The sequence below is a fragment of the Diabrotica virgifera genome, chromosome 9 (assembly GCF_917563875.1).
Source record: "Diabrotica virgifera virgifera chromosome 9, PGI_DIABVI_V3a".
NCBI lineage: Eukaryota > Metazoa > Arthropoda > Insecta > Coleoptera > Chrysomelidae > Diabrotica > Diabrotica virgifera.
In genome coordinates this window covers 217,266,858-217,283,766 of record NC_065451.1, presented here as the reverse complement: position 1 = coordinate 217,283,766, position 16,909 = coordinate 217,266,858, and the positions used below count along the sequence as shown (strand labels likewise).

The 16,909-nt window shown below is 32.3% G+C and overlaps 2 protein-coding genes across 18 annotated transcripts in view; one reads left to right on the top strand and one right to left on the bottom strand.

Moving 5' to 3' along the window:
- Positions 1-16,909, bottom strand: part of LOC126891633 (PIH1 domain-containing protein 1) — a 93,883-nt gene that overhangs the window by 50,973 nt on the left and 26,001 nt on the right. The window contains exon 1 of one of the 2 annotated variants that reach the window (XM_050660857.1): positions 2,153-2,234. The exons of the other annotated variant lie outside the window; for it this stretch is intronic. Coding sequence (XP_050516814.1) covers positions 2,153-2,213 — 61 coding nt within the window. The 5' untranslated portion in view covers positions 2,214-2,234. Of the gene's footprint in view, positions 1-2,152; positions 2,235-16,909 lie in introns of those variants that run through there. 2 annotated transcript variants of the gene reach the window in all.
- LOC126891618 (multidrug resistance-associated protein 1) overlaps positions 8,099-16,909 on the top strand; it is a 225,239-nt gene continuing 216,428 nt past the window's right edge. For all 16 annotated transcript variants that reach the window (XM_050660827.1, XM_050660828.1, XM_050660822.1 and 13 more), the window contains exon 1: positions 8,099-8,503. The gene's annotated coding sequence lies outside the window, so the exon portion shown is untranslated. The remainder of the gene's footprint in view (positions 8,504-16,909) is intronic.

Genomic DNA, 16,909 nt, shown 5'->3' with positions numbered 1-16,909 from the left:
GTGTTAATAAAGTTTTCTATATAATTTCTCGTTGGTAGGGACATAATCCATATAATTATCGACGTATAATTACATAATTGACATAATTATCCGCCAATGAGGAGGCTGAAAGGAAGAATGTGGAGAAAATCGACAAATATGAATTACTAGCTTTTACTGGTATGTTAATTTTGATGTACATTGTAATTTTGTTGTAAGGTTTGTAAATGGTTTATATTAATATTTTAGAAGATTATGTGTTTATTCAGCATAAGATTCATAAGTTTAATCCATTTCCAACAACTCTCAATAAATATATTAGCTATTTTTGAGGTGGACATTTTTTACCCACCCTTGGGCTTACATGGAACCTAAAAAAGGTTGGGCGTTTAAGGGTTAAAGAACGTACTAGTGGTGTAGATGAGGATGTCAGAAAGATCGGTGTTCCTTCAACATACTGTTTCATAAAAGAACAAAAATCCGTTTTGCTTTTTCTATCTTCATTTTTTCTCGATAAAATTAATAGTTCATTTGCATTTATTAGTTCTAAGCCAAGCCGCACACCAAAGAAACATGAAACGGAAAACATGAAACGAAAAACATGTTTCATGAAAAGAAAACACTGCTAAACAAATCTCAAAGTGCGCCTACCAATGAAACGAGTGTGATTCATGCTCATGACACATTTTTATTTTCGGAGAGTCTCATAAATAACCGGACGTATATTTGTTTAGCAGTGGTTTATTTCCATGAAACGTAATTTACGTTTCATGTTTCTTTGATGTGCGGTGTACTGAAGTTTTAGAGTTTTAAAATAAAAATTTGAAGTGATTATGTCGTCTCAAATGACCTTGATTCGCACATTAAATAATAGTACATAAAAATTTTGAAAAATTGCATGATATCAGACAGACACCTTATGATATTTTTTCTTTATGAATATATCTCTTTTATGCCACGACAAATATTATGTGCTCCTGTGGTCTTATCTTTGTCATTTGTTTAACAGCACTTTGTCTACGGTTAAAAATATAGATAAAGTAATTATTTACTAAGAGATCAATTATTTATCTTCTTCTATTTGAATGATTGTTCGTTTAACAAACAGGTGTTAGATGCAAGGTAAACTTAAATTTGTATAAGATATACAAGAATTTTCCATTGAATTATCATTATCGTGGAAGTTATAGTGCCTGAGATTTTTGTAATCTTTAAATGACATTTTTCAGAGATGCCCATGTACAGTGATTGATATGCAGGAATATTGCAGTGGGTTATACATTATTCTAATATGTGACTGGCAAGGCGCCATTTCTTTTTGTAATTTCTTTTACGATACATATTCCTGATCTTCGTTCTAAGCTTTAACTTGGTGTTATTTTAGAATTAAAATGTAAGTTCGTTAATATTACAAAAAATGGAAAAACAAAACCTTTAACTCTTCCACTTTTTGTTGTCTTTCTATTTCTGTTTGTATACTTCTCTTCGTGTTTTTTAGTTGGTCCATTCTTCTTTTTGGATTATATTATGATACACTGACATTAGTACTTTTCCTTTTTTGTCTATATCGTTCATTTGGAAGAAGAAAGTTATAACTAAGAATTTTCACTTTTTCAGTAGAAAGGATTTAAGATTCATATTAATTTATTTCATTTATTTTGTGCAGTGTTTATTGATATTATAGGATTTAATGATTGAGTATGATAGATTTCTTATCTATTTATTGCTCTGACAAGAATTTTCTTTTTTAAGATATCAGGTTTAAAAAAAACTTAGATATAACCTTCTTGAATAAAGAAATATTATCTTTTTAAAGCACTATGTTTGCTAATAAAGTTACATTTTAGGAATTGTATTAATAAAGTATTATTAAAAATAAATGCCATTATATCAATTATGATTTAATAAAACTTATTAATGAAACATTAGAAAAAATCTAATTATATCGTATCCCTTATACAACACAAAATGAAACATAAAGCAATAATAGTAATACCTACTTGTTTTTCTTTACAAATTTTTGTGAAAACTTAAATAGTATTCAGGAAAACATTGCGTTTCTCTATTAATTAGAGACAACAAGCATTTGTTGTTAAATTGAATTAATCCTTAAATAATACTACAATTTAATTTATAATAATTTACCCAATGCAAAAAAAGATAATTCACGTACCTATAACAAAATAACTTTGAAGAATAAGGTTACATTTCACAAAACTACTTTTTACGCACATAATATTGCTTCTTTTTTATGATGAATTATCCAAAAAAAAAATACAACTAAGAAAGTATCCTTCTATCAGAACATACTGTTCACTTTTAGTGTTATAATTTTTAAGAAAAATGGTTATATCTTTGCTTATAACTCTATTACAAAAATAAATCACCCTTTTAATTAAATTAACTTATCTTTGTCTATTGTATTCCAAGATATAACTGTATTCACTTATCTATCTATGACTGTATTCTCTAAAGCGAATAACGTTCTGTAGAGAAAGTTAGGGGAAAACCACAGAGCTACATCTGCCATCTCTCGGAGACTAGTGTACTTACACATGTAACTATTTTTTTCCATAGTAGAAGTCATTATTTGGAAGGTATTGATGCAATAAAAAAACTTTAACAGTTTGAGATGTAACCCTCTTCTTCCAAATGAACGATATTATAAGACTGGATTAATGTAGTATCAAATCCATTATTGTTTTACCTTTGCACATGTTCTTATGATCTGAATTTTTGTTATTTTCTATGAATTTTAATATGCTTTCGAATACTTTGCTTGGTTCTTGTCATTTCTCGTGGCATTGCACTTATGCGTCTTTGCGTACATCATTTAAGACTATTTTGTCCTTTAAGAAATCAAAAACAACTCTGATAGGCAACACGGTACGAAATTCCACATATATATTGACAGACATTTGAGTCCTGACCTGCCAAAATCAATCGTAAATAAAATATGTATTCACATGTTCCATCAGTAAACAAGGCAAACATGAATAGCTGATTATTATTTGTTAAAATTGAGGTTGTTCAGTACTGCCGGCAAATAAAACAGGACGTCCTTGCACTTTGTTAAAAGAAGCGACCGTTAGAAATCTTGTATTCTATTTCAAGTCATTCAATGATTTTTGTTGCTATTCAGAGAGAGAGTGTATGTTATAATTATAATAATAATATAAATTTGCCAGGTGTTCCTTATCTCGCTTTGTACAAAAAGAATCTACGAGCCCCTTCCCAATCCTAAAAAAACCCCAGGGCACGACCTCATCACAGGTTACATATTAAAAGAGCTACCGGAAAAAGGATATACATAAATCTAACACAATTATTCAATCCATTCATGAAAATCAGCTATTTCTGACCACAATTAAAGTAGCTGAAATAACATCCATTTTAAAACAAGGCAAACCAGTAAAACAAGGTAAACCACTGCTCTCCAAAGTGTTCGAAAAAGGTTTACTAACAAGACCTCTCGTAGAAGACAAGGGAATAATTCCAACTCACCAATTTGGATTCAGACAGAAATATTCTACCATTCAACAAGCAGGTACATCGAATATTAAACAGAATCCATATACCTCGAGGCATCCAGATATTGCTCCGCCCTGTTCATAGACATAGGACAAGCGTTTAACAAGGTATGGCACCAGGGATTGCTCTATAAGCTGAGGAGTTGTTTACTTCTAAACTAGTACTTACTACTAAAGTCATACATTACAAATAGACGTTTTAGAGTCAAATATGGCAATGACATAACAGAACTCTAACCCATATGAACGGGAGTCTCACAGGGAAGTATACTGGATCCTGTAATCCTGTCCTGTACCTACTATGCCGACCTGCCAACATCACCTGCCACAACAGCTACAGTTGCAGATGATACGGCGATCTTGTGCTCCAACGAGAATCCAAATATCGCATCAGAACTGCACAATAACATACTTGAAGTCGAAAAATGGTTAAAAAATGGAGAATTAAACCGAATGAGCAAGAGTCGATACATGTAACATTTACAACTCGTAGAGAAACCTGTCCACCTGTATGTATTAAACACGAACAAATACCACAGAAATAGTATGTAAAGTATGTACCTTGGGATTCACCTGGACAACTGGATAGAAAACCTGGAAAAACACAATAGGAAAACAATCCCAGTTAACAACTCAAAATAAATTACTCCTATACAAAGCGGTGTTGAAGCCAATATGGACATACGGAATATAACTGTGGTAAACAGCAAACAGCGGCAAATTCTAATATACCAAATTATATTTATATCTATAAAGGTTCCAGTCCAAAATAGTAGGGATGATTTTAAATATGCGCACCAACGCACCGTGGTATATTACCAACAACGGCGTACATCCAGACGCAGAAATAACTTATGTAAAGGAAGAAATTACATATGGAATAAAAAAATACAATGACCGATTGCGGGAACACCCAACTCACCTAGCAAGGAATTTGATACAGATTTACAGTGCACAGGTTAAAACGTAAAGTGCCTAGTGATCTAGTGTGACCAAACAAAAAGTGTAGTGCTAATCATGTTTTTCCCAGAACCAATAATACATTAAGCATCAAAATTCACGCACCACCTTAAAAATAGAACATTTTTGATCTCTCGTATTTCCTAAACCTGTTTTCCGATTTTAGTGATTTTTTAAATATGTTATAGCCTAATTCTTCAAGAATATCGATGTAATAATATTGTTGCTAAACAGATAAGTGGAAGTGGCATTGTATGCCGGATGTAACAATGATAGTGGGTTTCTTCCTCAAAGTTTGGAACACCCTGTAGAATATTCTAGCGCATCGGTTCTCAATCTGTGGTACATGTACCACTGGTGGTACATATCATTATTTGAGGTGGTACACAAAACGCAAAAACAACGAAAATCAGCACCACTATTATAGCAATTATAGTTAATTAGATCACCTAGCTATATAGGTATTTCAGATAGGTGGTACCAAAAATATTAAAAAGTATTTGGTGGTACATCACTCAAAAAGATTGAGAACCGCTGTTCTAGCGTATAATACATATAATAAAATATTGAAATTAAAACTCAACTGTAGCCTTAGGCTTTTTTAACATTTTGCTTTTTGATTCATTCGCTTATGTTGGATAATAAAAAGTTAGGTACTTTTACAACTAGCAACGTTCTTTATCAATACGGGTTGTTTCTAAATAAATGCGAAAAACTTTAAGGGGTAATTCTGCATGAAAAAATAATGGCCGTTTGTTTTATAAACATATGTCCGCAAATGCTTCGTTTCCTAGATACGGGATGTTGATTTTTTTCTTACAAACTGACGATATATTTATTACTATAAAACCGGTTGAGATCTGCAAATGAAATTTGGTAGGTTTTAATAGGTAATATGACCCGTATTCACGCCAATGGTGAATATAAAATTCTTAATTGTATGTCAAAAAATGCGCCATAACTACCTCTTAACACCTACCAAATTTCATTTGCATATCTCAACCGGTTTTAGAGCAATAAATAAATCGTCAGTTTGTAAGAAAAAGTTCAACATCCCGTATCTCGGAAACGAAGCATTTGCGGACATATGTTTATAAAACAAATGGTCATTATTTTTTCATGCAGAATTGCCCCTTAAAGTTTGTCGCACTTATTTAGAAACACTCTGTATTGATGAAGAACGTTGCTAGTTGTTAAAGTACCTAACTTTTTTATTATTCAACATAAGCGAATTAATCAAAAAGAAAAATATTAAGTAACTCTAAAGATACAGTTGAGTTTTAATTTTAATATTCTATTTACGCTAGAATATTCCACAGGGTGTTCCAAATGTTGAGGAAAAAACATACTATCATTGTTACACCCGGTATACAATGACACTTATCTGTTTAGCAACAATATTGTTACATCGATATTCTTGAAGAATAAATATATAACATATTAAAAAATCAATAAAATCGAACAACAGGTTTAGTAAATACGAGACATCAAAAATGTCCCATTTTTAAGGTGGTGCGTTAATTTTGATGTTTAGTGTAGTTCAATAGACTAACATTAAGAGCGGCATATTACTGGATATGCTCTTAAATCTGTCATTGATCTTCTGATGGCATCCATTTCCATGGCATCGACCTTTTTCTTATATATCTCGGTTATTCTCCATGTCTGCTCCATAGAGTAGGCTAGTTTTAACCATTGTCTCATATATGTTCCATTTTCTTTTTCTTTTCTTTGATATTTCTTTACTCCAGAGAACTCCGTTTAGGCACGATATAGCGCTTTGTGCTTGTATGATTCAATGTTCTAGTTCTCGTTCGTCTTTTCCTCTAGGATCGAAGATGACCCCAGATATTTATATTCATCACATGAATTTATTTTTTGATTGTCGTCGATATCGAGTGGTTCTGCTTTAGCGCCAATATAAAATCAATACTTCAATTCAAAAATTATTTCTTTTTACCTAGGTAAACTTTGATTTGGCGAAGGTCTCAATTTGAAATCTAAGATAATACATTTTTGAAGTTATACTTCTTTAGGAGCGATTGAGAGTAAAATGGCATAATACTGCGCGCATGCGCACACAGACAGTATGGTATAAACGTTATACGGGATCTGATTGGGTGTTAAAATCATCTGTCAATAATTGTTCAATATGGAGATTTTGGATAAACAAATTAATGTTGTGTATATAGTTTTTATTGTTGTGATGGCAGAGGAAAAAGCAAGTTTATAATATTGTAGTGACTTTTTAAATAGTTTTTAAAAGCGACAGGTACGTAATAATCGAGGTAATAATTGTAAATGGTTCAGTATCCTAATAAAAAAATTCAAAGGTACCTACCTATTTGGAAAATTTAAAAAGAACCTACCAAAATAGTATGCAATGCTTTGATTTACATAATTTGATTACCATAAAAATTTCTATCAATATTCACCTAATATATTGTTTTCTTACTCTATGTTTTGTTGTATTTTAATATTTCTTGCAATTCTAAATAATTTCAATTCAAAATCAAAATAATTTGGTTAAATTCAGAACCGCCAAAAGTTTAATCCGTTTAGTTAGTTGATCTTCGCGCATGATGACACATGGTCTCCGTGGGTAAAAGTTTAAGGTGAATGAATTTCAATACTAAGTCGACGAACATAGTGGAAGCTGTTCCCGCCCACGGTCAAACCGTGCGGACCCGCTTTTAAACGTTTTGAAAATGAATGCACGTCTTTAAAAGTACACGAACATAGTCAAAGCAGGTTCTCGCGGGCCAACCGCTTTAACCCGCCTGACCGCTTTTACTCGAATGAGAATTTAGTTTTTTCCGCGCGGTTTTAATGTTTGTACAATGAATAAGGAGGCATTAATTGCTGCCGTTTTTGAAAGATCCTCTATTTGGGACACGAGGGAGAACGATATTTCACTTTCTCTCATTATCTTATTTTAAGTTTTGAAATAGATGATGATATTCTTCATGAATTATTTTTTCGCGATTAAGAAAATGTATACCAACTTTTTTTCTTTTCAGTTTAGTCGAAACAGAATCAAAAGCAATCATATCGTCATCAGAAGACGAAATTTTGCTATAAGTTATAGACTCAACTGACAAATTTGAACGATTTCTCTCGCTTTTACCCGTCTTCATTGTGTTACCATTCCCGCGCGCGACAACCGCTCAGATTCGCGCGGTTTGCCCGTAAGCGGAAACCGCTTTCACTATGTGTGCCGCCTAACTGCGCTGATAAGCGGGTTCGAACCCCAATGTAAACTTTTATTTTTTTATTTTTTTTATACATTTTATGATTGTAAGTTTATTTATTATATAATTTTTTTTCACAAAAAAAAACATATTTAGTTAAAATTTTTCCTACATTGTTCAGAAATCATTTGTGGCATTTTTCAATGTGTTTATTTGTGTGTGTTTTTATTCTTTTATTATTTTAATTTTTGGCACTGTTTTAATAAAAAATTTTGAGAAGTAGTAAGTGTTAAAATTAGTTTAATATTTAAATAAAATATAAATAATATTATAAAGTATATTAATTTCGTTGAAATCATATAATAGAAGTATAACTTCTTACGTTCGTTTGTACACACACATTCTTTTTTTTATTTTGACTGGACTAGAAAGTTAACCAAAACTTCGATCAAGCTTGGAATTCGAGTGCATCATATTAACGGTCAACGCAAAAATTCGTTTAACCAATTAAAGATATTAATCAAACTTCAATTTCATTTGAACAATGACATCGTGTATGTGGCGTAACATAGCGCAACTCAACTTGGCACTTATTTGTTTAATGAGTGTGTTTGTTAAACTAACAATTTAAAAGTTATTATTAAAAGCTGGTCGGCTTGTTCCTGCATTCAGTGATTCAGTACTCTCGCGATCATTGCCATTGCCAATTCATTCCTGCTGCATCTCAGTTGTTATTTAAAACAGTCGTGAGTTGTAGATATTTTTGTGGATAATAAATATGTAACCGTGTTAGTGCAGTGAGTTTTGATATGAACTTGATAAGTTTCCTTACTTTTAATACAGGTATGTTTAAAAAATAATAAAAATTCTTTAACGATATTTGTACATAATACGAGTATTACATATTATTGTCTTATTTGGGATAATGTTATATACGTTATTGGATTATTTAGAAGTATAGATAAGTGAAAAAATTTTATTGATAACGCCATTTTTCTCTAATTCGAGGGTTTTCAAAATTCCTTTGATTTTATCTTATAATGTGAGCTAGACATTGCCTAGCATATCAATATTGATTTTCAAACCTATTTTATTGGCTTCAGTGGAAAGTGTTTCCAATTGATCAGCCACATCTTGGAACCTTTGTGCTAAGAGGCAGATGTCATCGTATTCTAGATCGCTTAGGCATGTGGTTAACGTCTATTGTATACCTCTTGTGTCGGAGTCTAGTTTGGAGAGAACGTAGTCTACAGCTATGTTAAAAAGAAACGGGAAAAGCACGCATCAGTTTTTGACTCCAGTGATATGTTAAATTCATCACTGTTTTAGTGTTAAACTGTGTAGCTAGCAGCAATGCTATGTCGTCAGCGTACGTCACAAGTTGCGGCATCGATGTTATCGATATTAACTGTACCTTTTATTTCGGTAGCTTTTATTTTTCCTTCTATAGCAACATTAAATAGTGACGTTGATAAAGAGTCGTTATGTCATTCTCCAGTTGCTATTTCTATTTCTGTACAAAAAAGATACAAAGGTATGATATACCATATTGTTGATTTCTTCAATATTTGTTATTCTTATCTAAATCACAGTACAATTATTGTTTAACAGTTTTTTGTTAAGAATCAGCTACACAAATAAAGTTTACTTCTCTCAATTGTTAGTTGTTATTAATGTTACCATTGTTTGTACATATTGGTTTAGTCATCATATCTATCTTGTGGTAGCCTATTGTTGTATGAGTCTTAAAAATACACTGATATGGTCATACGTGAGTTGTTTGTCAATATTTTCCTAATCTTGATTTTTGTACTAGTTTTTCTTTAAATTTAACATTTGCCCCATTTTACTCTCACTGTACCTACGACAATTGTTGACAAGATATTCAATTCCTGGCTTTAAAAAAATATCATAATGGTAGGAGAGCCCAAGCGGGGATTTTTGCAGTAACTCGAGTTCGTCAGATTATCATATGGGGAGAACTCTGGTACCCTGTAGATGTACCTCTACCATATATTGGCTCTAAACAAAGGGGAATTCGTTAAGGGGGGGGGGATGGGCAAAAAAAATCTATCCTTAGAAAAACTCGAAATCGTCAGATTAAGATAAGGTAAGTTAAGTACATGCAAAACAGTGTATATTTCAAAAATCTGACGATTTGGTAGGGGCTTAAGGAAATGGGTGAGTCACAAAGTTTCACAAGAAAAAAAGCGAATATTTCGCGAAATGAACGTCAGATCGAAAAACTAAAAAATACGTGTTCAATATTTTTCAAAAATCTATCGAATGATACCAAACACGACTGCCCACGGAGAGGGATGAGGGGGGGGGGGGTAATTTTAAAATTTTAAATACGAATCCCGCGATATTTCGCGAAATGAACATCAGATCGAAAAACTGAAAAACACACTTATTCAATATGTTTGAAAAATCTATCGAATGGCACCAAACACGACCCCCCACGGATGTGGGGTGGGGGGTTACTTTAAAATCTTAAATAGGAGCCCAAGTAACTTTTATTTGAAACATTTTTTCGAATTATGGATAGATGGCGCTATAATCGGAAAAACGATTGTTGGAAATGGAAAATTACATTAAAAATGGAATGTCCCCACTAAAATGGAAAACTTTACTGAACTTTTTTTGGTTTTAGAACCTACTCTTCATAACCCAAGAGGTCCCCAAAGCGCTCGAGTGACCGCACATTTAGCATACTCTCCTCCCCTACTATAAAGTATGCACAGGTTTTTAAACTACCTTGAAAATTCTCGAGAACGAATGAAAAATCTGAATATTAAGACAACCTCGGTTATACAATTCTAATTTTCTTCACCAAACCATCATTTGAATGGCTTTCCATTTGAAGATTATCGAACTGGTACATAAAATAGTTTTTGTTCTTGTGTAGGTGCCCTGTCCATATTCAGTCATTGGCCGTCATCATGTTTACAATTTCCTGAAACCTGTCACTATCGACAGCTGTGCGAAATAATTCTTATACTGTAAACCCACACCATTGTCTAATATTACGCAGCCATGAAAGTTTCTTTCGACCAATCCATCTCTTTCGTTCTTTCTGTTTTCTCCTCTTTATGATGTTTATGAGCAGACATTTTATTTTAAGCACATATTCATCAGAAATGTGCGAAACCCACGATATTTTTAGGATCCGTTAATAGACAATTCGAATGCTTCTAATTTGTTTAGCATTATGGTTTTTCATGTTCATGTCTCACAATCATGAATATAATAAGATAGACCGCACATAACATTTCAGGACCTTCTTGCGAATATACATCGGGCTTAAGGTTTTTTTTCTACAACCGTGTTAAAAATGCAATTGTGAGCACTCCATACGAGCGTTAAAAATGCTACTTTAAGGCACTAGTGCTTTAAAAAATTTTTAAGGCACTGCAGTTCGTATTGACCGTATATGCAATTTTGATGTAATGTCAAAAGAATTAGTCCTGTCGCCAGGGGGGGTACAACGGCCTCGTTAATTCAGATGGACTTACTCAAGTTTTTTTTATGTATTTTGACCCGTAGAACACGAATTTTTTGGGTAACAGTTGATCCGGATGTCGATAAGATTGTTATAGACCAAGAACTTGAGGAATCAAATAACAGCGATTTTTGGCAAAACAAAACAATATTTTGTATTTTTTGGGCCATTTTAAGTAAAAAATATTTCTACAAGTTTTTTCGTAGGATGCACAGTTTTCGAGATAAACGCGGTTGAACTTTAAAAAAATCGAAAAATTGCAATTTTTGAACCCGAATAACTTTTGATTAAAAAATAAAATAGCAAGTCTGCTTACCGCATTTGAAAGTTTAAGTCAAATTATATCGGTTTTGATTATTTGCATTGGTAAAAATTTATTTTTTTATTGTTTAACAAAGCTATAAACACGTAGGGTTTCCCGTGCTTTTACATGCGTTTTAACGCATGTAACGTAGAAATAGTCTTGATTGCACTAGTACCTATTCTACCTACTCGTTCGATTTTAAATGAGAAATCATAGAAACATCACTCACGCACTAGTTGTTTGTAGCTTTGTTTAGCAATAACACAATAAATTTTTAGCAATGCAAATAATCAAAACCGACATAATTTGACTTGAACTTTCAAAGGCGCTAAGCAGAATTGCTATTTTATTTTTTAATCAAAAGTTATTCGGGTTTAAAAATTGCAGTTTTTCGATTTTTTGAAAGTTCAACCGCGTTTATCTCGAAAACTGTGCATCCTACTAAAAAACTTGTAGAAATATTTTTTGCTTAAAATGACCCAAAAAATACAAAATATTGTTTTGTTTTGCCAAAAATCGCTGTTATTTGATTCCTCAAGTTCTTGGTCTATAACAATCTTATCGACATCCGGATCAACTGTTACCCAAAAAATTCGTGTTCTACGGGTCAAAATACATAAAAAAAATTTGGGTAAGTCCATCTGAATTAACGAGGCCGTTGTACCCCCCCTGGCGACAGGACTAAATATAAAAGTGGAATGTCAGTCAAGTTCAAGTAAAAGTTTTTGTAGATATTGTCCTGTAATTACGTTTGTAGAAAAAATATTGTATGATATGCGTGTTAAAAAGTACATTTTTAAGGCACTCATGTGAATTGCAGAACTCGCTATCGCTCATTCCGCAAACTTTCACATGCGTGCCTTAAACGTGTACTTTTAACACTTATATCATAAATAACTATTATTAAAAGTATTTAAATAATTTTTAAGATTGTAGTTAAGTAAATCATATAGTCGTTGAAATGATATTCAAAGCTTTTCGTGCCATTCACCACCGTGCATCGCTAAAATATTTCTTTTATTCTATCATCTGCATTACCGTTTCGATATTTTTAAACAAGAAATTCATCCTAGAAGATCCTGAAGTGTCTAAATACGTTAACACAACAGCAAATCACATCAAATTAGATTTATTAGCAAATAAATATATTTTAGCTAATAAAAGTATTTATTTCCAAATAAATCTAAATTTTATTACGAAAACGGATACAATCTTTAATCTTGTCAGTGGCGTGAATAGGAATGGGTTTATGGAACTTCAGAAAATATTTCATTGGCGTATCTCTTTCCTCTTCTATGGGAGCAGTGGGTTTTAAAAGTTCTCTAGAAATGGGCAAATCTGCGTTATAAATAAACTCTCAACCAACACCCGACAAAAATTTTATTTAGCCTTGATATACCCAAGGATCTTGTACCAAGTTGGTATCGATCATTCTCATAACAACAGTAAGTTCTGCCGAAGCTGGGTTTATTGTGCTAAGGGGCTTTACAATATGTAAATACTTCTTCTCCTTTTTGTGTAGATATGACTCTGTCTGTTTTTTCCATCATTTTCCTGGTCTTAACACTTCCCACTGATCGTCTTCCTATTGGGGAACCGTCTTTGGCCGTCCTTACTATTCAATTTGTTGTCATTCGGCTTATGTGGTCGTTCCATTCTACTCTTCTGCTTTTCACAAAGTTATTAATGTTGTCCACCTTGCATCTCCGTCGTATATCTGTACTTCTAGCTCTGCCCTATAGTGTCTTACCATCGATTTTTGAAGAGATTTCATCTCTGCTGTTTCTAGCATTATTTTTATCCTGTCTGTGTCAGGTCCTGTTTCTGCCGCGTATGTCATTATTGGTCTGATGACTGTTTTGTAAATGCTGCTTTTCATTTCTTTTCCGATATTGTTATTTCTCTATATTGTTTCATTCAGGCAACCTGCAGCTCTGTTTGCTCTATTCACTTGATCTTTCACTTCTTGTTTTTCTCGCATTTGGTATCCTTTTTTAGTTCTTAAATATAACTTATTATAGGCTATTGATTATGTATTTTAGAAAGGAACTACAACGTTAACGGGTTTTTTTTTTGTTTCATATAGTCAATGGACCTCTAAATATGAAAAACCTACGAAAAACCATTTAAAGGGGTGCGTTTTTGAGAAAAGGGTGAATTAGTCCCTAGGCACAGGGCGAATTAGGGTGATTTATATGCACTTTTGGTGCAAACACGTCTACAGGAAAATTGTTCTAGGTTAAATTTACTATCTAAGCATCATATTTTAAAGTCAAAAGTATTTTTTTTACAAAAATATATTCACAAGAAAAGCAAGAAAAAAACACGAAAGATAGCAATTTGGTTTTTTGCCCCATAACTTTTTTCCTCGGGGATATAGGTATAGGCATTGCTTCACAGAATAAAAACTTCCATCCTTTTTCTTTACAATGGCGTTTACTAAAGGTATCTATGATTTATAGTTTCGAAAATATGATTTTTCAAAGTTCGCCACTCACAGCGATTTTGGCCCATTTTCCTTGTTACTTTTCAAACATTGTTCTGTACTTTTTTTCAACGTAGCTTTAGGTATATACAATGTTACATTTAATAGATAGAAAAGTCAATTAACTTTAAAATGGTCTATTGTAGAAGGACGTATGACTATTTTTAAGCAAGATATGCTTTTTAAAATATGACATATACACATGCAATAGGTCCCACTAAGTTGGAACCATATGGAAAACTTTTTAATATTAACTTTATGAAAAAAAAATCTTTATAAAATGCTCTGCATAGTCTAAAACTAAAACCTAAAATTTTATCAATAGTGTACAAGGTATGTAAAAAATATGAATTTCGCTCAAAGAGTAAAGTACCTTTATATTTCACAATATCGAAAAGTGTTATTAAGAAAAGTTATTTGGAATTAAAAATTATGTTACAATATGCAATTATATTCTCCAAATTAAAAAAAAATTAAAAAATTTCAAATTTTTCTCAAATTACGGATACTCTTGGACTCTTGGATATCTTGTTTAAAGATAGTCCTAGAATTTTTTGCAATACACCATTTTAAGTAAAGAAAATAAGCGTTTCTTATTCTAAATGTACAAGAAAAAAGTCATAATGAGAAATTATCATTAAAAATATCAAAAATCATAAAAAGTATAAAAACTTAAAAAAGCATAACTTGCTTAAAAAGAGCCGTATGTCCCTGAAGAAAAAAGTTATGGAGCAAAAAACAAAATTGCTTTCTTTCGTGTTTTTTCCTTGCTTTTTTTTTGAATATATTTTTGTAAAAAAAAACATTTTTCACTTCAAGATGTGAGATTTAGATAATCAATTTAAGCTAGAACAATTTTCCTGTAGACGTGTTTGCACCAAAAGTGCATAGAACTCACCCTAATTAGCCCTGTGCCTAGGGACTAATTCACCCCTTTCTCAAAAACGCACCCATTTAAATGGTAGCACTCCCCGGTTTTTTCAAACTTAGAGGTCCATTGACAATATGACACAATAAAATCCCGTTAACGTTGTAGTTCCTTTATATACTATATGTAGTTCCTATAGTAATCAAAAGAATCATAATTAAAACTGAAAAAAAATATTAAAAACTGATTATAATGGTTCTTCAATTCAACTAAAACATAAAAATAAGTATAACAAAAATGGGTTCAGTTTCTGGATGTTAAAGGTGCATACGACAATGTTGACTGTATGATTAAGTAGTATGATCATTCATTAATTCTTATGCAACCCATTCAGTAGCTATTTACTGTGCAGCAGACCCTTATTAGACGCTTGCAATTAATTCATTTATTTATTAAGCTCAACAGGCCTTGTAGGGCTAAAATGTTTACATTTCTAATTACATTTTATTTTAGTCTTATAAATTTTTTTTAATTACACTTCAATCTTTTTTTATGCACTCCTTCACCACCTCCCTTCATCTCCTTCTGTCCAATGCTAGTTCTTTCCATCTCTCAATGTTACTTTTCTTCGGGTCTTCAGGTCTTCTACACACTGTCCTTCCATCTTTTTCTTGGCCTGCCTGCCTTTCCTTCTCTTTTGTATTGGTTTTCGTGAGAGTACCATTTTTGGCATTCTTTTACTTCCCATTCTCTCGATGGGCCCCAAATATCATCGTATTCTCTGTGCTTTAATCGTCATCGTGATCGTTGGTTCTTTATATAGTTCTTCCAATTCTTTATTGGTTCTTCTTCTCCGCTGACCTTCTATTTTCACACCTCCATATATTGCTCTACATATTTTTCTCTCCCATCTTTCTAAAAGATTTGTTTCTGACTTTTTCAGCACACATGTTTGGCATGCGTATGTTACTGTAGGTCTGATAACAGTCTTATGAATTCTGAAAAAAATTCAAAAAGCTGAAATTTCTAGTTCTAGTGTGAGTCTAATAATTTGAGCAGGGTCTGTAATTCTGCGTACCATCCTGTATCTGACACAGTGTAATTCTTAAGATGTAAAAGATCCTTAGCAGCTTGTATAATTTTTAAGAAATGTAAATTTCCGTTACTATAAACCAGTTTGTGTATCAAACAAGTTATTCACGTGATGAACGAAAATTTGCAAATCATCTTCATTATTTATAGATCTCCTAGCTAGGCATTATGCAACACTTTCATGTATAAAAACATTCATTTATGTTGCATTATTACGTTGAGTAGATAATGTAATGATATGATTGTATGTTCTCAAAAGATTTTATTTTTTGATGTACGATTGTACGAATGAATTTTATATAAAATACATATCTAATTTAAATTTAATTATACAAATATAGGCATCTTAAAAGATCTTAAAAGACAATTATATCACAGTCAAATTCAAGGATTTGTGTCATGGCCGATACAATATTGCCTTGCATTAATGATAGAAGTTTTTTGCTTTCTTGGAGTTGGAGTATCCGATTATTATAGAAGTAATATTTTATAAAGTCATTTTTGGAAATCAGATTACTGAACAACTTTAACTATTAGTACGACAGAACAAAAGTAGAAAGGTTTATAAAGAGGTTTGTTCCAACAAACAGTCAAACTGGGCGCTCATCTATAATACTCATCTATAGAAGGTTATCCTGCTATAATCCCAAAGCCGCGTTAGCGGTATAAAACGGGAGAATAGATAGGAATAGATACGAGAGGAAGACCAGCATTAGCATTTAGAGAAGGAATCAGATGAATAATAGTAAAGTAATATTCGCGCTGTATAACCCGAACGTATTCAGAGTAAGTTCGGGATTAGTCTCCAAGGCGCAGCCGTCAACGTAAACTTATCCTGGACATGTTCAGGATTTCATTCTCCGCGAACAATTTTCGGATTCGTAATGTAATGACGGGTTGCATACATTAAGGTTAAAGAAGGAAGCCTTTCTTGTCCCTTTCTTATTTCGAAATCAATGTCAACAAAAAATGCAAATGCAACAAATTTGTATTTCAAC